Source organism: Lampris incognitus, chromosome 1, assembly GCF_029633865.1.
Source record: "Lampris incognitus isolate fLamInc1 chromosome 1, fLamInc1.hap2, whole genome shotgun sequence".
Lineage (NCBI taxonomy): Eukaryota > Metazoa > Chordata > Actinopteri > Lampriformes > Lampridae > Lampris > Lampris incognitus.
In genome coordinates, this window is record NC_079211.1 from 70168571 (window position 1) to 70195463 (window position 26893).

The 26893-nt window shown below is 46.9% G+C and overlaps 1 protein-coding gene across 1 annotated transcript in view; it reads right to left on the minus strand.

The window, feature by feature from the left end:
- The window catches only part of LOC130111005 (disabled homolog 2-interacting protein-like), a 145569-nt gene that overhangs the window by 53183 nt on the left and 65493 nt on the right, over window positions 1-26893 (minus strand). Inside the window, 6 exon segments of the mRNA XM_056278076.1 lie at window positions 1996-2478; window positions 5111-5202; window positions 14693-14931; window positions 18336-18525; window positions 26657-26856; window positions 26858-26893. The exon segment at window positions 26858-26893 is cut by the window's right edge and continues 15 nt beyond it. Of these exon segments, the coding sequence (XP_056134051.1) occupies window positions 1996-2478; window positions 5111-5202; window positions 14693-14931; window positions 18336-18525; window positions 26657-26856; window positions 26858-26893 (1240 nt within the window).

Below are 26893 nucleotides of genomic sequence, written 5' to 3' on the forward strand. Positions count from 1 at the left end.
TTACCTAAGATACATAAACAGGATGTGCCATTATGGCCTATTGTTTGTATGATTAAGTCAGTGACCTATAACCTCTCTAAGTTTCTGGCATCTATTCTTAACCCGTTGGTAGGCAGTAATGAACATCACATCAGAACACTGTGGATGTTGTGGATAAAGTGAGGGACGTCATTATGGAGAGGATGAAACAATGGTCTCTTATGATGTCACGTCTCTCTTCACATGTGTTCCTGTTGATGAAGCAGTGGAGGTAGTATGTATGAAATTACAAAACCACCCCCCCCCTTAACAACAGGACCACCCTTAACACTGACCAAGTGTGTCTGCTCCTGAAGCTGTGTCTTCAGTCCACGTACTTCACATACAGGGGGCAGTACTACAGACAGAGGTGTGGGGGCGCTATGGGTTCCCCAGTCTCACCTGTAGTGGCCAACTTGTATATGGAGGAAGTGGAAAAGAGGCTCTGATGTCCTATCCAGGGACACCACCTAGCCATTGGTTCAGATTTGTGGACGACACCTGAGTTAAGATTAAATTTCAGGACGTAGCACATTTCACCGACCACATGAACTCTGTGGACACCACATCAAGTTCACCAGAGAGGATGTGGAACATGACAGGTCAGCCTTCTTACACTGTGAAATAGCAATTGGTGATGGGGGACATTTGATTGTTGATGTTTACTGTAAACCAACACATACTGATCAGAACTTAAGGTTTGACTCTCATCATCTACTGGACCACAAACTAGGAGTCAAACCCCACATTAAACAGGCCCTGGTTAAGTGTGGTTATCCTAAGTGGGTGTTGGTCAAAGCCAGGAAGACGTCCAAACAGTGCGCAAGCCGATTGAAGAGAGGAGAAAGACAACAGCTGTCTAAGTGTAAACCAGCGGTGATTCCGTATGTGGTGACAGTGTCGAAAAAGTTGAGACTCATATTTTCCAAACACCATGTCTCAGTTACTTTCAAATCTCAAAACACGCTGCACCAGAAGTTGGTCCACCCCAAGGATCAGACCCCCCAACACAAACAGAGCAATATAGTGTAGCTGTTAAGTGTCAGGAGGATTGTCGTGACTTGTACACTGAGGAAACTAAACAGACACTGGCCAAGAGGGTAGCACAACACAGGAGAGCTAACACATCAGACCAAGACTCCACAGTCGACACCATCTACAGGCCAGGACTCCACAGTCTACACCATCTACAGGCTAGGACTCCACAGTCTACACCATCTACAGGCCAGGACTCCACAGTCTACACCATCTACAGGCCAGGACTCCACAGTCTACACCATCTAGAGGCCAGTGGCCATACTTTCAGGGATGAGGAGGTGCACATCCTTGATAGGGAGGAACACTGATTTGAACGGAGAGTCAAAGAGCCCATCTATGTGAAGACAGAACGACCATCCCTGAACCGGTGGGGGGGGGGGGGTGTAAGAGTACATCTGTCACCAAATTACAATGCTGTGACTGCAACTATTCCCCAGTCCTCTGTGAATAGTACACATGACCACTGTAACTCTAGTTAATGGTCACACCCATATGTGCACATGAAACTGATCGTTGGTTTGGGTCGTTATGCCACTATATTGTTTATAAGGGTGGGGATACCTGCAGTCAGTTTATAAGGGTGGGGTACCTGCAGTCAGTTTATAAGGGTGGGATACCTGCAGTCAGTTTATAAGGGTGGGGATATCTGCAGTCAGTTTATAAGGGTGGGGGTACCTGCAGTCAGGTGAGACTGAGATGATGATGAAACGTGTCTATCAATAAACGTTGTGTCCAGATGAACTGATTCAACCCTCTTAACTTTGGGTAGACTGCTACGGCAGTAAACCAGCAGACAGGCCGCTAGTAGAAGTTTAGCAGACAGTTTGGTTTGAGCACTAAACATGAGTAACGTATAGTACTCATACTTATAGGATACTTATAGGAGTATCCAGGAGTCGACTGGGAGCAATAAAGTGGAGGAGACATGTATAAATCTACCTGGTTGGGGGTCCGTTAAGGAGAGCTGTCGGCGAGAGTACTCCTCCCCACTGCTGCTGCTGGACAGAGCAGACATCCGATCTCCTCTCTCCCCTCTCTCCGCTCCCCCCAGGCCCACAGACATCTGGGTAAGGAATGCAGGTTTGGTTGCCACTGTGTTTCTCTCATCAGCATTGCTATGGGAACCAACAGACCCATCGGATGGTGTGGCATCAGGTTGTTGAGGTTGCCGTGGTGATGTGGTGGTCATGTGATACACGGGGTTCTGGAAGGATAGAGGGAGGAGACCAGTCCTACGCTGCCATTGGCCATCGTCCAGACTATCACCTGGGGAGGCATCCTGCAGGTCCACCAAGGACAGACTGCGGCTGTCATTCGTCAGTTCTAGACCATCCCTTTTGCCGCCATTGGTTAGTTCAGTGCCACCCTCATTCTCAATGGCCTCTGAATAAGAAGAGCTCTGAGCTGGAGAGCCCTGCAGGCCTAAACAGACACGATTTTGACTTAGAAACAGGAAGGAAGTATCTACATTTATTGTGAACACATCTCTCACGGTATATGAACCATTATTAGTTTATCAGGTATATCATGTACATTTTTGCTATATTTTGTTTATGTTATTTATTAATATGAAATAACCTACCCTGTCCACTATGTCTACTATGACCTAGATACAGAACTTGAGTAGAATAGAATAGAATACACTTCATTTGTCATTGTACATACATACAACGAAATTCATTCTCTGCATTTAACTCATCCAGCTGTGTAGCTAGGAGCAGTGGGCAGCTGCAGTGCCAAGGGACCAACTTCAGTTCTTCTTTCCAATGCCTTGCTCAGGGGCACAGACAGGAGTATTAACTCTGACATGCATGTCTTTTTGATGGTGGGAGGAAACCCATGCAGACACGGGGAGAACATGCAAACTCAACACTGAGAGGACCTGGGACAGCCTGGGGTTCGAACCCAGGACCTTCTTGCTGTGAGGCAACAGTGCTAACCACTGGGCCACCGTGCCAACCAGTTAATACTAAGTTACAGAGTTAATAGTAAGATACAGAGTTAATACTAGGTTACAGAGTTAAAACTAGGATACAGAGTCAATGTTAGGTTACAGAGTTAATACTAGGATATAGAGTTAATACTAGGTTACAGAGTTAATACTAGGTTACAGAGTTAATGCTAGGATACAGATTTAATACTAGGATACAGAGTTAATGCTAGGATACAGAATTAATACTAGGTTACAGAGTTAATACTAGGATACAGAGTTAATATTAGGATAAAGAGTTAATACTAGGATAAAGAGTTAATATGAGGATACAGAGTTAACACTAGGATACAGAGTCAGTGCTAGGATACAGAGTTAATACTAGGTTACAGAGTTAATACTAGGTTACAGAGTTAATACTAGGTTTTAGAGCTAATACTAGGATACAGAATTAATACTAGGTTACAGAGTTAATATTAGGATAAAGAGTTAATACTAGGATTAAGAGTTAATATGAGGATACAGAGTTAACACTAAGATACAGAGTCAATGCTTGGATACAGAGTTAATACTAGGTTACAGAGTTCATACTAGGTTTCAGAGCTAATACTAGGATACAGAATTAATACTAGGTTATATTTAATACTAGGATAAAGAGTTAATATGAGGATACAGAGTTAACACTAAGATACAGAGTCAATGCTTGGATACAGAGTTAATACTAGGTTACAGAGTTAATGCTAGGATACAGTTAATACTAGGATATATTTAATACTATGATACAGAGTTAATACTAGGTTAATTTGTCTATCCCCTCCTAGGAAACATAGTTTATTTACCATGACGATCATCAAGGATAAGAGGGGCTTTTAGATAAGGCAGCAAAAAAAAAAAAAACCCGAACATGCGAAGGTGCTATGTGAACTGAAAAAAAAACATGGACCATAACACAAGAATCAGATTTCCTTGTCTTGCATATTTAAAGTGGCAAGCTCAAAGATTTCCATTGTCAATTCAAGTCAATTTTATTTGTATAGCCCAATATCACAAATTACAAAATTGCCTCAAGGGGCTTTACAGCAACACAAACATCCCGTCCTTATGCTCTCACATTGGATAAGGAACAACTCTAAAAAAAAAAATTAAAAAAAACTTAGATTACTATCTAGTCCATTAAATTACTATCTATTCCATCTGATTACTGTCTGTTCCATTAGATTACTATCTGTTCCATTAGATTACTATCTATTCCATTAGATTACTATCTGTTCCATTAGTTACTATCTATTCCATTAGATTACTATATATCCCATTAGATTACTATATGTTCCATTAGTTACTATCTATTCCATTAGATTACTATATATTCCATTAGATTACTATATATTCCATTAGATCACAATATATTCAATTAGATTACTATCTACTCCATTAGATTGCTATCTGTTCCATTATTTACTATCTTTTCCATTAATTACTATCTGTTCCATTAGATTACTATCTTTCACAGCTGACTATCTTTGATGTTCCTCTTTGGCTGTGCCATAAACTCTCTTTTTTTGGGGGGGGGTATTACTGGTCACTACCTAAAGAAATATCTATTACTGTCTCGTGTTAATAAATTATTTTTGATTAACCAAGCAGAGCTTGGTCCACCAGAGAGAAGGTGGAAACTCCTCTCTGGTGGACCAAGCAGAGCTTCTCTCTGGTTGGTCTCCTCTCTGTTGGACCAACCAGAGCCTCTCTCTGGTTGGTTCACCATAGAGGAGTTTCCACCTTCTCCTCTCTGGTGGACCAACCAGAGAGGAGTGTCGACCTCATCTTCTCTGGTGGACCAACCACTGCTGACTGAAGTGTAACGCATCACTTCCTGTCACGGCTCATATGCACAGCATGAGATGTTTTTTTTTTCCAAATGCTGACACTTCAAAACATTCCAGAATCTACACTTCTCTCAACAGAAGGGTTAAAGGTTGTCTGTGAATGTTCTCATTCGTCCAGGTCATGGTTATCCAAAGGAATTGAATCGAGTGCAACTGGACTTGGTTTATATCCGTGAAGACTTAAAGGTTATAGGTTAAGGGGTTAGGGTCAAAGATCAAGGGTTAGGATGCATAGAGCTACCTGCTGCAGGCTGTAGACTGGATCCTTTAGTGACAAAGAACAAGTCTTTGTTCTCTGGAGTAGGGGACGGAAGCCTGGTAAAGTCCACCAACCTACACACACACACACACACACACACACACACACACACACACACACACGTTGTCATGGGGATGAAATAAATAAATACATCGAAAACGTGCCGTGAAGTTAATATTTACCCCCTTCCTGATCTCCTCTATTTTTGCATATTTGTCATACTTAATTGTTCCAGATCTTTGTACAAAATGTAATATAAGACTAAGAGAACCCAAGTAAACACAATATTCAATTTTTAAATCATTTTATCTATTTAAGGAAAAAGTTCCATCACCAGCTGACCCTGACTGAAAAAAACATTTGCCCCCTTAGTTACTCAATCAACCAATTAACCAAATTGAATTGATTAGTGGACTCAATTAGAGCAGACACACCCAGGCTTGTTACTGGCAGCTCTGTTGAACCTAAACATGACTTGTATAGAACCTCACCATCATGTGAGGTAGGCTACAAGGTCTAAACATGACTTATACAGAACCTCACCATCATGTGAGGTAGGCTACAAGGTCTAAACATGACTTATACAGAACCTCACCTTCATGTGAGGTAGGCTACAAGATCTAAACATGACTTATACGGAACCTCACCATCATGTGAAGTAGGCTACAAGGTCTAAACATGACTTATACAGAACCTCACCATCATGAGAAGTAGGCTACAAGGTCTAAACATTACTTATACGGAACCTCACCATCATGTGAGGTAGGCTACAAGGTCTAAACATGACTTATACAGAACCTCACCATCATGAGAAGTAGGCTACAAGGTCTAAACATGACTTATACGGAACCTCACCATCATGTGAGGTAGGCTACAAGGTCTAAACATGACTTATACAGAACCTCACCATCATGAGAAGTAGGCTACAAGGTCTAAACATGACTTATACAGAACCTCACCATCATGAGAAGTAGGCTACAAGGTCTAAACATGACTTACATGGAACCTCACCATCATGTGAGGTAGGCTACAAGGTCTAAACATGACTTATACAGAACCTCACCATCATGAGAAGTAGGCTACAAGGTCTAAACATGACTTACATGGAACCTCACCATCATGTGAGGTAGGCTACAAGGTCTAAACATTACTTATACAGAACCTCACCATCATGAGAAGTAGGCTACAAGGTCTAAACATGACTTATACAGAACCTCACCATCATGAGAAGTAGGCTACAAGGTCTAAACATGACTTACATGGAACCTCACCATCATGTGAGGTAGGCTACAAGGTCTAAACATGACTTATACAGAACCTCACCATCATGAGAAGTAGGCTACAAGGTCTAAACATGACTTACATGGAACCTCACCATCATGTGAGGTAGGCTACAAGGTCTAAACATACTTATACAGAACCTCACCATCATGAGAAGTAGGCCACAAGGTCTAAACATGACTTATACAGAACCTCACCATCATGTGAGGTAGGCTACAAGGTCTAAACATGACTTATACAGAACCTCACCATCATGAGAAGTAGGCTACAAGGTCTAAACATGACTTATACGGAACCTCACCATCATGTGAGGTAGGCTACAAGGTCTAAACATGACTTATACAGAACCTCACCATCATGAGAAGTAGGCTACAAGGTCTAAACATGACTTATACGGAACCTCACCATCATGTGAGGTAGGCTACAAGGTCTAAACATGACTTATACAGAACCTCACCATCATGTGAGGTAGGCTACAAGGTCTAAACATGACTTATACAGAACCTCACCATCATGTGAGGTAGACTACAAGGTCTAATCGTGACTTATACAGAACCTCACCATCATGAGAAGTAGGCTACAAGGTCTAAACATGACTTATACGGAACCTCACCATCATGTGAGGTAGGCTAAAAGGTCTAAACATGACTTATACGGAACCTCACCATCATGTGAGGTAGGCTACAAGGTCTTAACAAGTAGCACACTACACCACCATCAAAAGGAATTCCAGAAGAGATGAGGAAAAAAGTTGTTGAGATATATCAGTCTGGAAAGGGTTACTAAGCCATTTCTAAGGCTCTGGGACTCCAGCGAACCACGGTGAGAACCACTGTCTCCAAATTGAGAAAACTTGGAACTGTGGTGAATCTTCCCAGGAGTCGCTGACCTACCAAAATTCCTCCAAAAGTGCAGCGATGACTCATCCAGAGAGTCACAAAAAATACACAAAAAAACCAAAAACAAAACATGTTCATAATTCAACAATAAGAATAAGACTGGGCAAAATGGAATTGATGGGAGAGTTGCAAGGCGCAAACCACTGCTAATTCAGAGAAACATTAGTGATCGTCTTGTGGGAGTGCAGGAATGAGGAGACAGAGAGATCGAGTCGAGTCAATTCTGTTTACTCGCCACACAAAACAACACCGATACATCACAATCTCTCCTGGCAACCAGCTAACCGCTAGGCTGCTGCAAACATGGCTCCACCCCGGAAACCCTAAGCAGTACCTACGTCAGCATTCATAACCTCTGCCTTAAAGGAGCAGCAGCCCCTGCTGAATTTACCCTCAATTGTGTATCACCACAGTCTCACATTTGCAAAAAAAACAAAAACAGATTGATGACCCTAAAGCCTTTTGGGATAATGCTCTGTGGACAGGAGTCAACAGTGGAACTATTTGGAAGACGCAGATCCCATTATTTCTGGCATAAAGAAAACTCAGCATGTCAAAACAAGATCATCATGTCAACAGTCAAACATGTTGGTTGTAGTGTGATGGCGTGGGGATCCTTTGCTACCTCAGGGCCTGAAAGACATGCCATCATATAAGGAACCACGAATTCTGCTCTCTACCAGAAAATTCTGAAGGAGAATGTCTGGTCATCAATCTGTGATCTGAAGCTGAAGTGTAATTGGGTTATGCAGCAGTAAAATCATCCAAAATACAAGAGTAAGTCTATCTCAAAATGGCTCAAAAGAAACAAAATTAAGCTTTTGGAGTGGTCTCATGATCCATCAAGATGCTGTGGCAGGACCTTAAACGAGCTGTCCATGCTTGAAATCCCTCCAATGTCAATGAATTACAGGAGTTCTGCAGAAAAGAGAGGGTCATATTCCTCGACACTGAAGTGAAAGAATGGCCTCCAATTATAGGAAGCATTTGGTTGCAGTTGTTGCTGCTAAAAGTGGCACAACCGGTTAAGTTCAGGGGGGCAATTACTTTTTCACATGGGGGATATGGGTGTTGGATAACTTATGTCCTTCAGCAAATGAAATTATCATTTAAAAACTGTATTTCGTATTTATTGGGTTTCTTGGGAATTGCTCTTAGTCCGGCACCTCCCCTGGGACCAATTTGCCTTGGGAGACCCTACCAGAAGCTATTTCCCCCCGACAACACAGCTACCAGGATCACCAGGACACCCAAACCCCTCCACCACATTAAGGTGGCAATTCTTGAAGGGGAAATTGGTCCCAGGGAAAGGGCCAGACTAAGAGCAATTCCTAAGAAATCCAGTAAATTTACAACAGCAGAGCCACAGCACCTCCTGGGGCCGGACCTGGGAAGGGAGCAAGCGTCTGGTGGCCGGGCCTTGGCCCATGGGGCTCGGTCGGGCCCAGCCCAAAAAAACAACATGGAGCCACCACCCCTTGGACCCATCAACCGCGGAGATGAGCATTGGGGTAGGGTGCAATGCAAGTCGGGTGGCAGGCAAAGGCAGGAACCGGGGCGTGCCGACTTCCTGCATCACAGACTGGTCCTCGGGATGTGGAATGTCACCTCTTTGGTAGGGAAGGAGACTGAGCTGGTGTGGGAGGTGGAGCGGTACCAACTAGATATAGTTGGGCTCACCTCTACATATAGCATGGGCTCTGGTACCAAAATTCCTGGAGAGGGGCTGGACCCTCAACTTTTCCGGAGTTGGCCAAGGCGATAGGCACCGGGCAGATGTGGAGATATTCACAAGATCCTGGTTGAGCACCACCGTGTTGGGAGTTCTCCTTGTGGAATGAGAGGGTTGTCTCTAAACAACTGTGAGTCGCTGGGGGGAGGGCTCTGAGTGTTTTGTGTGCTTGTGCACCGAATAGCAGTTTGGAATATCCGGCCTTCTTGGAGTCTCTGGTTAGTGTCCTGGATAGGGTTCTACCAGGGGACTCTATAGTTCTGCTGGGGGACTTCAATGTTCACGTGGGTAACGATGGAGAAATCTGGAGGGGGGTGATTGGGAGGAATGGCCTCCCCGATTGGAACCCGAGCGGTGCCTTGTTACTGGACTTCTGTGCGAGTCATGGATTGGCCATAACAAACACCATGTTTGAATATTAGATAGTTCATAAGTGTACTTGATACCAGATCACCTTAGGCCGAAGATCGATGATACACTTTGTGGTTGTATCATCAGATCTGCAGCCGTATGTTTTGGACACTCGGGTGAAGAGAGGAGCAGAGCTGTCAACTGATTACTACCTGGTGGTGAGTTGGATCGCATGGTGGGGAAGGCTACCGGACAAACCTGGCAAACCCAAATGTGTAGTTAGGGTGAATTTGGAATGTCTGGCAGAGGCCCCTGTCTGTGACGTCTTCAACTTCCACCTCCGGAAGAAGTTATTGTGTATCCAGAGGGAGGCTGGGCACATGGAGTCTGAGTGGGCCATGTTCAAAGCCTCTATTTTAGATGTAGCAGCTGAGGTCATAAGTTCATTGGTGCCTGCAAAGGCGGCAACTTAAGAATGCGCTAGTAGACACCAGCGATGAGGGAAGTTGTCAGGCTGAAGAAGGAAGGCTTTCAGGCTTGGTTGGCCCAGGAGTACCCTGAAGCAGCAGACAGGTACCGGGAGGCCAGAGGGGCTGCGGCTTTGGTTGTTGCGGAAGCAAAAACTCGGATGTGGGAGGAGTTCGGCGAGGCTATGGAGGAGGACTTTCGGTTGGCCTCAACGAAGTTCTGGCAAAGCATCCGGTGACTCAGGAAGGGGAAGCAGGGCTTGACTCAGCCTGTGTTCAGCCAGGGAGGGGAATCGCTGACCCGGACTGGGGATGGTGTCGGGCAGTGGAAAGAATACTTTGAGGAGCTCCTGAACCCGGCTAATGTCCTCAGTGGAGGAGGTAGAGTCTGAAGACTCGGAGGAAGCCCCCCCCCCATATATCTGGCAGAGGTCTCTAAGGTAGTTAAGTAGCTCCTCGATGGCAAGGTACCAGGTGTGGATGAGATTCGCCCTGAGATGCTGAAGGCTCTGGACATTGTTGGGCTGTCTTGGCTGACATGCCTCTTCAGTGTTGTATGGAGGTCGGGGACAGTGCCTGTGGAGTGGCAGACTGGGTTGGTGGTTCCCATATTCAAAAAAAGGGGACCGAAGGGAGTGCTCCAATTGTCGGGGCATCACACTGCTCAGCCTCCCTAGGAAAGCCTACTCTGGGGTGCTGGAAAGGAGGCTCTGAACCATTGTCAAACCTCAGATTCAGGAGGAACAATACGGATTCCGTCCTGGCCATGGAACAACGGACTGACTCTTTACCCTTGGGGAAGTGCTGAGGTAGACATGGGAGTTTGACCAGCCAGTCTACATGTGTTTTGTAGACTTGGAGAAGGGTTACAACCGTGTACCTTGGGGTACTCTGTTGGGGAAACTGCGGGAGCATGGGGTAACGGGGCAGTTGCTACAAGTCATCCGGTCCTTGAATAACCAAAGTGAGAGCGGTGTCCAAACATGTTTCCGGTGGTTATCGGACTCCACCAAGGTTGTTCTTTGTCTCCGATTATGTTTGTGATATTCATGGACAGGATCTAAGGGTGCAGCCAAGGTGAGTGTGTCCATTTTAGGAACCTCGGAATTGCATATCTGCTCTTACCAGATGATGTGGTTTTGTTGGCTTCATCGGAACGTGATCTCCAGCGCACACTGGGGCAGTTTGCAGCTAAGTGTGCAATGGCCGGGATGAGAGTCAGCACCTACAAGTCTGAGGCCATGGTTCTCTACCAGAAAATGGTGGATTGCTCACTCCGTGTTGGGGATGAGTTGTTGCCTCAAGTGAAGGAGTTTAAGTATCTCGGGGTCTTGTTCACGAGTGAGGGTTGGATGGAACGGGAGATTGACAGGCAGATTGGTGCAGCATCAGCAGTAATGCGGAAATTGTACCGGACCATTGTGGTGAAGAGGGAGCTGAGCCGGAAGGCAAAGCTCTCAATTTACCAGTCAATCTTCGTTCCAACCCTCACCTATGGTCATGAGCTTTGGGTAGTGACTGAAAGGGTGAGCTCGCGGATACAAGCGGCTGAAATGAGTTTACTCCGTAGGGTGTCTGGGCTCGGCCTTAGAGATAGGGTGAGGAGCTCGGACAACCGGAGGAGCTCGGAGTAGAGCCGCTGCTCCTTCGTGTCGAAAGGAGCCAGTTGATGTGGTTCAGGCATCTGATTAGGATGCCTCTTGGGCGCCTTCCTTTGGAGGTTTTCCGGGCACATCCAACTGGGAGGAGACCCGGGGTAGACCCAGAACTCGCTGGAGGGACTACATGTCCAATCTGGCCAGGGAACATCTTAGAAGCGTCCTCCCCAGGAGGAGCTGGAGGGTGTTGCTGGAGACAAGGACGTTTGGAGTGCCCTACTTAGCTTGCTGCCACCACGACACGATCCTGGAGAAGCAGCTGAAGATGAGATGAGATTTTCTGTTTACTCGAGTTCTCCTTGTCTTGTATTACATTTTGTATGAAGATTTGAAACCATTCAGTGTGACATATATGCAAAAATAGAAGAAACACTGGATAAAAACTTTTCAAATGTTTTGCTTCCTGAAAAAAAAAGAGATGATAGAAAATGTCAAGATGAACACAACAATAATTTCAGATGTGCTGTATCACATAGGGATTTGGAGAGACATTAAAATAACTTATTGAATTTAACATGTTTAATCACACAATGATGCTGACACACTGTGTTAGTTCAACTGAGCTTCAAATGTTCTGCAGATGATTTTGGTTTGTACTCAGCATCTTGTGTCTCTCATGTCAGTGTCCAACAACAGTCGGCCAGCATTGATGGATTCCTGTTGTCCCCGATACATCTTTTTCATGGTCCAATGTCCTGGTGAAACCTTTCACCATGTTCCTCACTGACTGCACCAAGACCAGCAGGGAAGAAGTCCAAGTGTGATGCAGAAGATTCATTTTCAATGACGTGTTGCACTTCGTGGTGTTGTATGATTTAAGCATGTTGTCAAGAAGCTCAGTTTAGTTTGGTGCTCTGTAGTTGCAAGAAAATTCTCAACAACATCCAAAATGCCTTCCATGTTATTTTCTCTGTCCCACTAGCAGATCTTCTACCTCCCTGTCATTGGTGACCTGTCTGATTTGGGGACCAACAAAATGCCTTCCTTCATCTTGGCATCAGTTATTGTTGGAAACATCTGTCTCAAATAGTGAAACCCATCAACTTCTTTGTTCACTGTTTTCACAGCATGTTTCATCAGTCCGTGTTTTATGTGACGAGGAGGCAGAAAAATCTGTGTTGGGTGGGCAAGTGGTTTATGCACCACACTTTTCTACCCTGGAGTGAAATGCTTACGGAGCAGCCAGTTCTTTCTAATGTGATGTGACTCTGTAGCACGGCTATCCCATTCACACAGGAAACAACAGTACTTTGTATATCCGAGCTGCTTCCTAGTAGCAGTGTCAATACTTTTACATCACCACAGATGTTCCAGTCATAATTGTTGTACTGTATGTGTTTCAACAACACTTCCATGTTATTGTAGGTTTCTTTCATGTGTACTGCATAGCCAGTGGGTACTGAAGGGTGGACACTGCCATTGTGTAACAAGACAGCTTTCAGACTGAACTTTGACGAATCCATAAAAAGACGCCATTGTTGTGGGTCCTGCACACGACCTAAAGCCATGAACAATCCATCAGTGTCAGTGCAGAAACAGGTTGTAAACCTGTGTAAAGAAGTTTGTCAAATGTTCTTGACGGTTCAGAAAGATCGAAATTTTTGTACTGGTGTGCCAGCATCTAACCTGGCTAAGCATGCCCAGGCTGCATAGCAGCTACACTGAGTGCATGCCCAGGTATGCTTGGACTGACCAAAACAACTTGCTTTGTGGGCAATATACCAGTAGACTTAAAATATGACGGGAAATCACAAAATAAGTTATATCTACAAAACGGTAAGTGATAGGAACATTTTAAGGCGATTTTTGTGATCAGCAACCCAAAATTCATAAACACACCCAAAAGTGTTCAGGAAGCAATTTTTTTTTCCATAAATTTATTTCTGATTTTTCCTTTTTTTCTCCCAATTTAGTGGCCAATCGATCCCTGTTTTTTTTTTAGGTCAAACACCCACCCTTGTACTGCACGCATTCGCCAACTGCATCCCTCTGGCCAGCAGTCTCGAAGGAGACGTCTCGCAACTTTCGTGACAAGGTGAATCCAGGCCGAACCATTGCTTTTTCCAACACACACAGAGACGTATTCATGTGACGAACACAAGCCGACTCCTCCCCCCTCCCGAAGACAGCATTGCCAATTATTGCTGCTTTGTCAAGTCTGGCCATAGTCGGAGCTGGCGAGACCGGGGTACGAACCTTGGTCCCCAGTGGGCAACTGCATCGACACAAAGCTGATGCTTAGACCGCTACACCACCACAGACCCTAGGTAGCAAAATCTTTGTTGTCCAGTGAAATCAGAAAGGGGAAGAATAGCCTTTCATGACACTGTATAAAACAGTGCTACATTAAGTAAAGGGAATAAATCAGATCTACTAGAATGTCACATGTTTACCCTGATACCTCACCACTATCTACTGTCCCATTACCATAACCTGATATCCCTCTACCATCTACTTGACCATTAATACCCTGATACCAAACTACTACATCTACTGCCCCACAAAATTACTGATACCTGATTACATTTACTGCCTCACTAATAGATTTTTATACCCAATTAGGATCTGCTGCGACATTAATATACGCTGATAAGCTACACCTATTTACTGTCCCAATAGTATACCCTGATGCCCCACTTACAACTACTAACTCATTAATGTACCCAGCGAACCTGCTGTCCAGTCTAGACTAGAAACTAGTTTTAATTGGTTTACATATGATGCTAACCTTCTGTCCAGTCTAGACTAGAAACTGTTTTTAACTAGCTTAGATAAGATGCTAACCTGCTGTCCAGTCTAGACTAGAAACCAGTTTCAATTGGTTTAGATATGATGCTAACCTGCTGTCCAGTCTAGACTAGAAACTAGTTTCAATTGGTTTAGATATGATGCTAACCTGCTGTCCAGTCTAGACTAGAAACTAGTTTTAACTGGTTTAGATATGATGCTAACCTGCTGTCCAGTCTAGACTAGAAACCAGTTTTAACTGGTTTAGATAAGATGCTAACCTGCTGTCCAGTCTAGACTAGAAACTAGTTTCAATTGGTTTAGATAGGATGCTAACCTGCTGTCCAGTCTAGACTAGAAACTAGTTTCAATTGGTTTAGATATGATGCTACCTTGCTGTCCAGTCTAGACTAGAAACTAGTTTTAATTGGTTTAGATAAGATGCTAACCCGCTGTCTAGTCCCCCGCTGCCCTGCAGACCCAAGGACAGACTGCAGGTTGCCAAAGGAGGGGAGAGGGGTGGAGACAGAGGGGGCGGAGAAACAACACGCTGAGGCTCTGGTGAAGTGATGGGAATGCACCCTGGATTGGCCATACCCCCTGGATTGGCTACACCCCCTGGATTGGCCAGAGCTGCAGACACTTCTCTCAGGATACATGGCAGAGGACCAAGCTTAGACAGACAGGCCTGCAGATAAAAAGGAAAAGAGACAGACAGACAGATGGATGGAAAGGCCAACAGATTCAAAAACAGGCAGAGAGAAAGACAGGTAGACAATGAGAGAAGAAGAGAGAAGACTACCTGTCAGACCACCAAGATTAGCACCAAAAGGGCTGATGGAATTTGGGAGACCCAACAGAATGACCTCAGACCTATCGTTATTAAATTTAATAAATTTTTCGGACATCCGGGATTTAATGTCAAGAGAAGCAAATTGTGATATTTGCTAGGGTGCCAGGATCTGTGGGTTTTAGAGGCATGTATAACTGAGTGTCATCAGCATAAAATAATAATAACAACACATTTTATTTGTGGGCACCTTTCAGAGCACTTAAGGACACCTTAGAGAACACAGTTTAAAAAACAAACAAAAAACAAGCAGCACTATCAGACAGCATAAAATCAAAACAAAGCAGGGTAAACAAAAAAAGTTAATACAACCGATAAGTATAAAAGCATCATCTGCACAAAACTCAATGAAGTGTGGGTCAGACTGAATATGCCGGTTTGAAAAGGTACATTTTGAGATGGGATGTGAAGGTTGAAAGAGAGTCAATGTGGGAGAGAGTGTCATAGGCGGGGGGCAGAATGACTGAAAGTTCAAGACCCTAAAAATCATAAAACATCATGATATTGAATGACCTGGCCAAGGGGCAGCATGTATATAGAAAATAGGGTGCCAAGAACTGAGCCTTGGGGGACACCAAAACACCAACTGAGCCACCGAGGAAGTAGTTACTCAGAACAACAGAAAAAAGTTATGTTGGTGAGGTAAAAGCGTGATAAACTAAGAGCCGAGCCCTTGATGTCAACCCAAGTCCCTAAGTGATGTAAGAAGATTTTGTGATCGGCTGTGTCAAAGACAGAACTTACGTCTAAAAGAACTAAAATCGAGTAGTCACCTCTGTCTGCAGTCATTAGTGACCTTAACTAGAGCTGTCTCGGTACTATGAAGTGCTCTAAAACCAGGCCGTTGAAGACACTATTAGTGTTCATAAAAGAAATCATCTCATCTCATCTCATCTCATAATCAGCTACTTCTGCGAGGTCGGGTCGTGGCGACAGCAAGCTAAGTAGGGCACTCCAGATGTCCCTCTCCCTAGCAGCGCCTTCCAGCTCCTCCTGGGAGATCCAAAGACGTTCCCAGGAAAGACTGGACATGTAGTCCCTCCAGCGAGTTCTGGGTCTACCACGGGGTATCCTCCCAGTTGGACGTGCCCAGAAACCCTCCAAAGGAAGGTGCCCAGGAGGCATCCTAATCAGATGCCCAAATCACCTCAACTGGCTCCTTTTGACACAAAGGATTAGCGGCTCTACTCCGAGCTCTCTCCGGGTGTCTGAGCTCCTCAACCTATCTCTAAGGCTGAGCCCAGACACCCTACAGAGGAAACTAATTTCAGCTGCTTGTATCCGCGATCTGACCCTTTCGATCACTATCCAAAGGTCATGACCATAGGTGAGGGTTGGAATGAAGACTGACTGGTAAATTGAGAGCTTTGCCTTCTGGCTCAGCTCCCTCTTCACCATAACGGTCCGGTACAACGTCCGCATTACTGCTGATGCTGCACCAAGCCACCTGTCAATCTCCCGCTCCATCTTACCGTCACTCGTGAACAAGAACCCGAGATACTTTAACTCCTTCACTTGAGGCAACAACTCATCCCTAACCCGGGGTGAGCAATCCACCATTTTCCAGTAGAGAACCATGGGCTCAGACTTGGAGGTGCTGACTCTCATCCCAGCCATTTCACACTCAGCTGTAAATCGCCCCAGTGCATGCTGGATGTCACATTCTGATGAAGCCAACAAAACCACATCATCTGCGAAGAGCAGAGATGCAACTCAGGTTTCCAAAATGGACACACTCCTCACCTTGGCTGCACCCTGAGATCCTGTCCATGAATATCACAAACATAATCGGAGACAAAGGACAACCTTGGTGGAGTCTGATACAAGGACCGGATGGCTTGAAGCAACTGCCCTGGTGCCCCATACTTCCACAGTACCCACCACAGAGTGCCCCGGGGTACTCAGTCTTAAGCCTTCTCCAAGTCCACAAAACACATGTAGACTGACTGGTCAAACTCCCATGCCTCCCTCAGCACTTCCACAAGGGTAAAGAGTTGGCTCGTTTTTCCATGGCCAGGACGGAATCCGCATTGTTCCTCCTGGATCTGAGGTTTGACAATCGGCCGTAGCCTCCTTTTCAGCACCTTAGAGTAGACTTTCCCAGGGAGGGTGAGCAATGTGATGCCCTGATAAATGGAGCACACTCTCCGGACATTGGATTTCATTGGGTTTCCTAAGAAACCCAATGAAAGAACACCAGCAGGGCTACAGCACCTTGCCCCGAAAAGGAAAACCAGGGACCCCTCCTAGAGCTGGACCCGGGAAAAGAGCTCACCAGTGAGCGTCTGATGGCTGGGCCTTGAGCCATGGAGCCCGGTCAGGCACAGCCTGAAAAAAACAACAACATCAAGCCAACACCCAGTGGACCCAACAAAAGCGAGGATGAGCATTGGGGCAGGGTGCAATGCTGGCTGGGTTGCAAGCAAAGGCAGGGACCGAGGCGTGCCGACTTCTGGCATCGCAGATTGGTCCTCAGGATGTGGAATGTCAGCTCTCTGGCAGGGAAGGACCCTGAGCTGGTGCGGGAGGTGGAGCCGTACCAACTAAATATAGTTGGGCTCGACTCCACACATAGCATGGGCTCTGGTACCAAATTCCTGGAGAGGGGCTGGACACTTTAAAAGATATCAATGGAGATGAAATTACTCGCTCCAGAAACGTAGATTAAAAAACACAATATGGAGATTGACTGTAGTTACTTAAGGATGGGGGGGAGTCTAAATTAGGTTTGGGTGGACAATGGCATGTTTAAAACTGTCTGGAAAAGAAACAGAGACCAGAGAATTATTAAGAATTTTCAGAATAATGGGGCTAACAGATGAAAATCCCTCTTTGAGCAGCTTAGTGGGAATGATGCCTAAGATGCAGGGGCAGGATTTAATATTGGAGACTTAGAGACTGTACTTTCTCACACTGCAACTAATTGGTTGAAAATGGGTGAAAGAGGCAGACTTAACATGGGGAATGGTACGAGTGCAAGGGTAAGGCTGGATTTGGGACCTGATATTAAGGCAGGCAGACGGACAGACAGACAGTCAGGCAGGTAGACAGACAGACAGATGGTCAGAAATACAGGAAGACAGACAGAGAGATAGAAATACAGACAGATGTACAGGCAGGCAGACAGACAGACAGACAGACAGACAGACAGACAGACAGACAGACAGACAGACAGACAGACAGACAGGCAGACAAACAGTCAGATAGACAGACAGACAGAAAGAAAGATAGACAGTGTTTACCTGGTCTAACTCAGTCAACAGTGTGTGTAGTGTGGATAACTCTCGGCCAAGGTCAATGTAGCCGTCGAAGCCAGCGGTGTGCGACAGACCATCTGGGTGAGAGATCTCGTGCAGGAAACGTTCCATGTTCCCCCATTCCCTCTCAACAAAGTCATTCATAAACAACATGTACTCTTCTTTGGTACCAAACCTACAGCGCAGGCACACACACACACACACACACACACACACACACACACACACACACACACGGAGTAAAAGGTGTAAATAGCAAGTAAGATGCATTTTCTACAGCTGAAACACAGTCTGGGGTCCGTACAACTAGTCTTCTATCAGACACATCCTTTACAACTCATCTTCTATAAATTACATCCTTTACAACTCATCTTCTATAAGATACATCATTTACAACTCATCTTCTATAAGACACATCCTTTACAACTCATCTTCTATAAGATACATCCTTTACAACTCATCTTCTATAAGATATATCCTTTACAACTCATCTTCTATAAGATACATCCTTTACAACTCATCTTCTATAAGATACATCCTTTACAACTCATCTTCTATAAATTACATCCTTTACAACTCATCTTCTATAAGATACATCCTTTACAACTCATCTTCTATAAGACACATCCTTTACAACTCATCTTCTATAAGATACATCCTTTACAACTCATCTTCTATAAGATACATCTTTTACAACTCATCTTCCATAAGATACATCCTTTACAGCTCATCTCCTATAAATTACATCCTTTACAACTCATCTTCTATAAATTACACCCTTTACAACGCATCTTCTATAAGACACATACTTTACAACTCATCTTCTATAAGATACACCCTTTACACCTCATCTTCTATAAGACACATCCTTTACAACTCATCTTCTATAAGACACATCCTTTACAACTCGTCTTCTATAAATTAAATCCTTTACAAGTCATCTTCTATAAGACACACCCTTTACAACTCATCTTCTATAAGACACATCCTTTACAACTCGTCTTCTATAAGACACATCCTTTACAACCCATCTTCTATAAGACACATCCTTTACAACTCATCTTCTATAGATTACACCCTTTACAACTCATCTTTTATAAGACACATCCTTTACAATTCATCTTCTATAAACTACACATCCTTTACAACTCATCTTCTATAAATTAAACCCTTTACAGCTCATCTTCTGTAAGACACATCCTTTACACCTCATCTTCTATAATACACGTCCTTTACAACTCATCTTCTATACGATACATCCTTTACAACTCGTCTTCTATAAGACACATCCTTTACAACTCATCTTCTATAAGACACATCCTTTACAGTCCATGTTCTATAAGACACATCCTTTACAACTCATCTTCTATAAGACACATCCTTTACGACTCATCTTCTATAACACACATCCATTACAGCTCATTCTCTATAACACACACCCTTTACAACTCATCTTGTATAACAAACATCATTTAAAACTCATCTTCTATAAGACACTGTGGTGATGCACAATTGAGGGTAGATTAACCAGGGGCTACTGCTCCTTTAAGACAGACGTTCAGAGTGCTGAGTAGGCACTGCTTAGAGTTTCCCAGGAAGTGGAACCATGTTTTCGGCAGCCCAGTTGTTAGCTTGTTGCCAGGAGAGATTGTGCTGTATCGGTGTTGTTTTGTGTGGCCAGTAAACGGGATTGACTCGACTCGACCTCTCCGTCTCCTCCTCCCTGCACTCCCACATTGGTGACCCCGCACGTTGATAACGAACGTGTCGACCCAAAGCGATGACGACACCGCTCCGGCTCCGAGTGATGCTAACGGTACGGCTCATGTTAGCGCTAGCATCTCAGCAGCGACGGGGAAGATGCCCGAGTTTTGGCAGCACCGTCCCCGCCCGGCCATGGTTTCAGCACATTGAAGCCCAGTTCGAGCTGGGAGGAATAACGCGGGACGGTACGAGGTATTTCCATGTGGTGGCGGCGTTGGATGCCCGGATGACGGCCCGAGCTATGGGGCTACTGGAAGCCCCCCGGCTGTGGGGAAATACGGCGCACTCAAGGCTTCCTTTTGCAGCTCTTCCAGCTGTCGGAGGTGGAGAAGGCGGGTCGCCTGTTGTCACTCAACGGACTCGGCGATAGCAAACCTTCCGAGCTGCTGGAGAAGATGTTGGCCGTTTTGGGCTCGGCGGACCCCTCCTTCATTCTCACCCATATGTTTCTGCGGCAGCTCCCAGCGCCTGTGCGCACAGCGCTAGCCGGCTCCCCCTCTCCTCCACCAAAGACTACCGCGCTCTGGGTGCGGAAGCGGACAGGATTTCCCTCGCCAACCGGCAGCAGTTCGTTCATGCGATGTTCCCCACCCAGACCTCGCCCCCGCCGCCGGAGGACGCAGCGGGCACCGCGGCTGCGGTGGCTGCCCGCCGCCGCCAGCGTGACAGCAGCGGGCTGTGTTATTACCACAACAGGTTTGGTGCCAGGGCCAAGCAGTGTCGCCCGCCATGCGGCTTCAGCGTCCATGGAAACGCCAGGGGGCGCTCAATAGCAGCTATGAGCGTCGGCGAGAACAGCAGGCTGTTGTTTATCAAGGACGCCTCATCTGGCCGGCGGCTGCTGGTCGATTCGGGCGCTCAGCGGAGCATCCTGCCTGCATCGGCCGCGGACACCATGGCCGACGGACAAGGCCCCCGGATGGATGCCGCGAACGGCACGCCCATACGTACCTACGGCACCAGGTATGTGGAGGTGTGTTTCGGCGGGCGGCGTTTCGGCTGGGACTTCGTTATGGCCGCGGTGTCGGTTCCCCTCCTGGACGCGGACTTCCTGTGCGCCTTCAGGCTGCTGGTGGATGTTACGAACCGTCGCTTGATCGATGCTGTCTCTTTCGCTACATACCCGTGCACACTGGGAGGTGCAGGGACGCTCGGCCTGTCAAACATGCTCGCCGCCGGAGATACGTATCAACGCCTGCTCGCCGAGTTCCCTGACCTCACCACACCCACGTTCTCGTCAGCGGTGGCCAACCACGGCGTGGAGCACCATATTGCCACCGACAACCCCCCGGGGGGTCTACACACTTACTCGGCACCTCGACTCTGCTAAGCTCGCGATCGCCATGGAGGAGTTTGCCACCATGGAACGCCTCGGCATCGTGCGTCGCTCGGAAAGCCCGTGGGCCTCCCCCCTGCACATGGTTTCTAAGGCTGACGGCGGTTTGCCTCCCTGCGGCGATTTTCGTCGCCTGAACAACAACCCACAACCCCTGACCGGTACCCCGTCCCGCACATACAGGACTTCTCCGCCCACCTGGCGGGGGCCACCATCTTTTCCAAAGTAGATTTGGCGCGGAGCTACCACCAGGTACCGGTCCACCCTCGAGACGTGCCCAAGACAGCGGTCATCACGCCGTTTGTACTCTTCGAGTTCCTGCGGATGCCCTTCGGTCTCAAGGGGGCAGCGCGGACGTTGCAGCGGCTGATGGACTCTGTGCTCCGGGATATGCCGTTCTTGTTTGTTTAGTTGGATGACATTCTCGTGGCCAGCGCATCCGCGGAGGAGCACCTGATGCAGCTCCGGCAGTTGTTCGAGCGGCTCAGTGCGCATGGACTCATAGTCAACCCACCAGAGTACCAGTTTGGCCTGGCGTCCATCGACTTCCTCGGCCACCGCGTCTCCCCGCAAGGAGCCGTTCCGCTTCCTGCCAGAGTGGACGCCGTCGCCAGTTTTCCATGCCCCCGCACTGTGAACTCCCTGCAGGAGTTCTTGGGCATGGTGAACTTTTATAACAGGTTCGTTCCCCACGCAGCTCACCGCATGCGGCCCTTGTACGAGGCCCCGCGGAGCGAGGTAGACTGGTTCCCGGGGATGGACGTAGCCTTCAACGACGCCAAGGCTGCGCTGGCCAATGCCGCGTTGCTGACGCACCCGTCCCCCACTGCCCCGATTGCCCTCAGGACCGACGCCTCTGACTATGCGGTCGGGGCAGTGGGCGAGCAGTGGGTGGGTGGCGCCTGGCAGCCCTTTGCCTTCTTTAGCAAGCAGCTTAAGGACAACGATCGGAAGTACAGCACCTTCGACCGGTAGCTCCTGGGTCTCTTCCTCGCCTCCCGACACTTCAGATTCCTGTTGGAAGGCTGCCGTTTCACTGCCTTCGTCGACCACAAGCCGCTGACTTTTGCCATGGCCAAGACCTCCGAGCCGTGGTCTGGGCGCCAACAGCGTCAGCTCTCTGCCGTCTCGGAGTTTACCACGGACTTCCAGCACGTGGCTGGCAAGGACAACTTGGTCGCTGACAGCCTCTCCCGGGCGGTGGCAGGGACCGTTCACTTGGGACTCGATTACGCTGCCAAGGCTGCAGACCAAGCCGCTGACGCGGACATCCAGGCCTATCGGACGGCCCCTACGGGGCTGCAGTTGGAGGATGTGGTGTTTGACAGCGTCAACGCCACGCTCCTCTGCGACGTTTCCAAGGGGCCAGCCCCGCCCCATGGTGCCCACCGGCTGGCGGCGCCGTGTTTTTGACGTTATCCATGGCCTTTCCCACCCGGGTGTGAAGGCGTCGACTAAGCTGGTGGGGGCCAAGTTCGTCTGGTCCGGCCTCAGGAAGGACGTCAAGGCCTGGGCTGACTCCTGCGTGGTGTGCCAGCATTCCAAAGTACACCGTCATACCAAAGCCCCCTTGGCGCCATTCCTGGTGCCCGAGAGACGTTTTGACCATGTGAATGTGGACCTGGTGGGCCCCCTGCCCCCCTCCCACGGGTTCACTCACCTTCTCACCATGGTGGACAGGACCACCAGGTGGCCGGAAGCTGTTCCCCTGTCATTGACCACGTCTACTGAGGTGGCCTGGTCGTTCATTGGGTCCTGGGTGGCCCGTTTTGGCACGCAGGTTGACCTCACCTCTGACAGGCGCCCGCAGTTCACGACAGAGCTCTGGACTGCAGTCGCGGAGGGGCTGGGGGTGAAGCTCCACCGCACCAAAGCGTAGAACCCGCAGGGCAACGGACTTTGTGAGCGGTTTCACCGGTCTATGAAGGCCGCTCTTCGTGCCAACCTCACGAACAGCAACTGGGTCGATCGCCTCCCGTGGGTCATGCTCGGCCTTCGCTCCGCCCCCAAGGAAGACCTCCAGTCCTCGTCTGCCGAGCTGGTTTACAGCCAGCCACTGCGTGTCCCGGGTGAGTTTCTCCCGGACGCCGTGGCCCCCTGGTCTGCGGCCCGGGATGGTGCCAACGTTTTCGCTCTGATCCCTACATCTCACCACTGCCTCCCTCAGTCCTACGTCCCCAAGGATCTGCTGTCGGCCAGGTACGTCTTCATCCGCCACGACAGCCACCGTACCCCCCTGCAGCCCCCCTACGACGGGCCCTTGCGCGTCCTGGAAGCGGGGCCTAAGAACTTTGTGGTGGACATGGGGGGCAGGCCAGAGCGGGTCTCGGTGGACCGTCTCAAGCCTGCTCATTTGGACCTGGGTGAGCCGGTCAAACTGGCCCTGCCCTTGCGGCGTGGACGCCCCCCTTCTCAGTCCCCTGGCCCAGCCTCGGCCCCTGCCCGGGCTCCAGCTCTGTCCCCTGCCCCCGCCCCCATACCCATTCAGCGCAGCCGTTTTGGCCGCCTGGTCCGCCCCCGGAGACGTTGACTGTTTCACTGAGGACTGTTGTGTTACATTACTGTTTTGTATTTCGTCGTGATGGTGAATTCTGGGGGGCCTGTGTGGTGATACACATTTCAGGGTAGATTCAGCAGGGGCTGCTGCTCCTTTAAGGCAGACGTTCAGAGTGCTGACGTAGGCACTGCTTGGGGTTTCCGGGGCGGAGCCATGTTTGCAGCAGCCTAGCGGTTGGTCAGCTGGTTGCCAGGAGAGATTGTGCTGTATCGGTGTTGTTTTATGTGGCGAGTAAACGGGATTGACTCGACTCGATCTCTCCGTCTCCTCATTCCTGCACTCCCACAACACATCCGTTACAACTCATCCTCTATAACACACATCTTTTACAACTCATCTTCTAAAAGACACACACATTCGCTTTTACATAGTACATATCCTCTACACACGTCCGCTATAACATACACATCTGCTGTAACACACACAACCGCTACAACACACACATCCTCTACAACACACACATCCTCTCCAGGGCACAGATCTTCTATAACACATACATCCATACAACAAACACATCTACAACACACACACCCTCTACAACACACACATCCTCTACAAAACATACAACTTCTATAACACACATACCCTCTTCAAAACAACCATCCTCTACAACATACACACACACACACGTCCTCTACAAAACACACATCTTCTATAACACAAATAACCTCTTCAAAACAACCATCCTCTACAACACACAAGAAAATAAAATATCTTTAAAAAAAGATCCTATGACATTTATAGAAATAGGATTATTTTACTCAAATGTGACTGAGACCTTTCTCTACCTAAACTATAAAGGGTAACAGGACTTTTTTCTCTAATTACATCTGTTTCACAAGTGTAATTTATTGTATTTTAATAAGAGATCTCGCTCCCGTTTGCATTGTTAAAAGTTACTGCATAAAAATTCTGTTGTTACATATATCTGAAAGTTACTGAATACATATTCTGTTTTGTTACATATATCTGAAAGTTATTGAATACATATTCTGTTTTGTTACATATATCTGAAAGTTACTGCATAAGAATTCTGTTTTGTTAACTATATCTAAGTTACAGCTGAAAGCTCTTATTTTTGCCCCAAAGAGTGAATAAATGCTATAATGCAATTTAAAATGCAGTTTCTACTGTTTCTATCAAATTGCAACCCCCCTCCCCCAAGATCAGGTGGAGGGGTCCTCAGGGTAGATCAAAAATACGCAGGGGGTCCAGGACCCCAAAAAGGTTGAGAACCACTGCTCTACAACACACAAACATCCTCTACAACACACACACACATCCTCTAAAACAAACACATCCTCTACAACGCACATCCTCTACAACACACACACACATACTCTACAACACACACATCCTCTACAAAACAACCATCCTCTACAACACAGACATCCTCTATAACACACACACACATCCTCTACAACACACACATCCTCTACAAAAAACACATCCTCTACAACACACAAACATCCTCTAAAACACACAAATCCTCTACAACACACACACATGTTCTAAAACACACACATCCTCTACAACACACATACACACACACAAACTCTACAACACACATATCCTCTACAACACACACATCCTCTACAAAACACACATCCTCTACAACACACAAACATCCTCTAAAACACACACATCCTCTACAACACACACACACACGCATACTCTACAACACACACACACACATCCTCTAAAACACGCACATCCTCTACAACACACACACACATCCTTTACAATACGCACATCCTCTATAGCACACATATCCTCAACAACACACGTCCTCTACAAACACACATCCTCTAAAACACACACACTCACACACATCCTCTACAACACAAACATCCTCTACAAACAACCATCCTCTGCAACACACACACATCCTCCACAACACACACATCCTCTATAACATACACACATCCTCTACAAAACACACATCCTCTACAACACACAAACATCCTCTAAAACACACACATCCTCTACAACACACACACACACATCCTCTAAAACACACACATCCTCTACAAAAACAACCATCCTCTACAACACACACACACACATCCTCTACAACACACACATCCTCCACAAACCACACATCCTCTACAACACACACACACATCCTCTACAAAACACCCATCCTCTACAACACACATACACACACACATCCTCTACAACGCACACATCCTCTACAACACACACTCATCCTCTACAACACACAAACATCCTCTACAAAACACACATCCTCTACAACACACACATCTTCTATAAAACACACATCCAATATAACACACAGACATCCTCTACAACACACACATTTTCTGTAACACACACATCCATACAACACGCAAATCTACAACACACACATCTTCTACAACACACACATCCGCAACAACACACACATCTTCTATAACACTCACATCCTCTAAACACACACATCGAGTATAACACACAGATGTCCTCTACAACACACACATCCTCTAAAACACACACATCATATACAAAACACACATCCTCTGTAACACACATACACACACACACATCCAGTATAACACATCATCTACATTACACACACACACACATCCTGTACAGCAGAAACACCATCTTTAACATACACATAATGTAACCCCTCCCCCAGACAAACACACACGCACGATCAGACTTGCTGAGTTGGCAAGGTTCTGTGTAACCTTGGCGATGAGGGTCAGAGTTCGTGCGGTGCGGTCATCAGGTATTCCTGCATCACGGTCAAACAAGGATGGTGACATCACTGCTGGACTCAGGAAGCGCAGAAGAGTGAGGCACTGATGAGACGGCTCACTGATGTCTGGTCGCCCCCGGTTACTGCCACTCCTGGCGCCACGAGGCAAACACTTCCTTCAG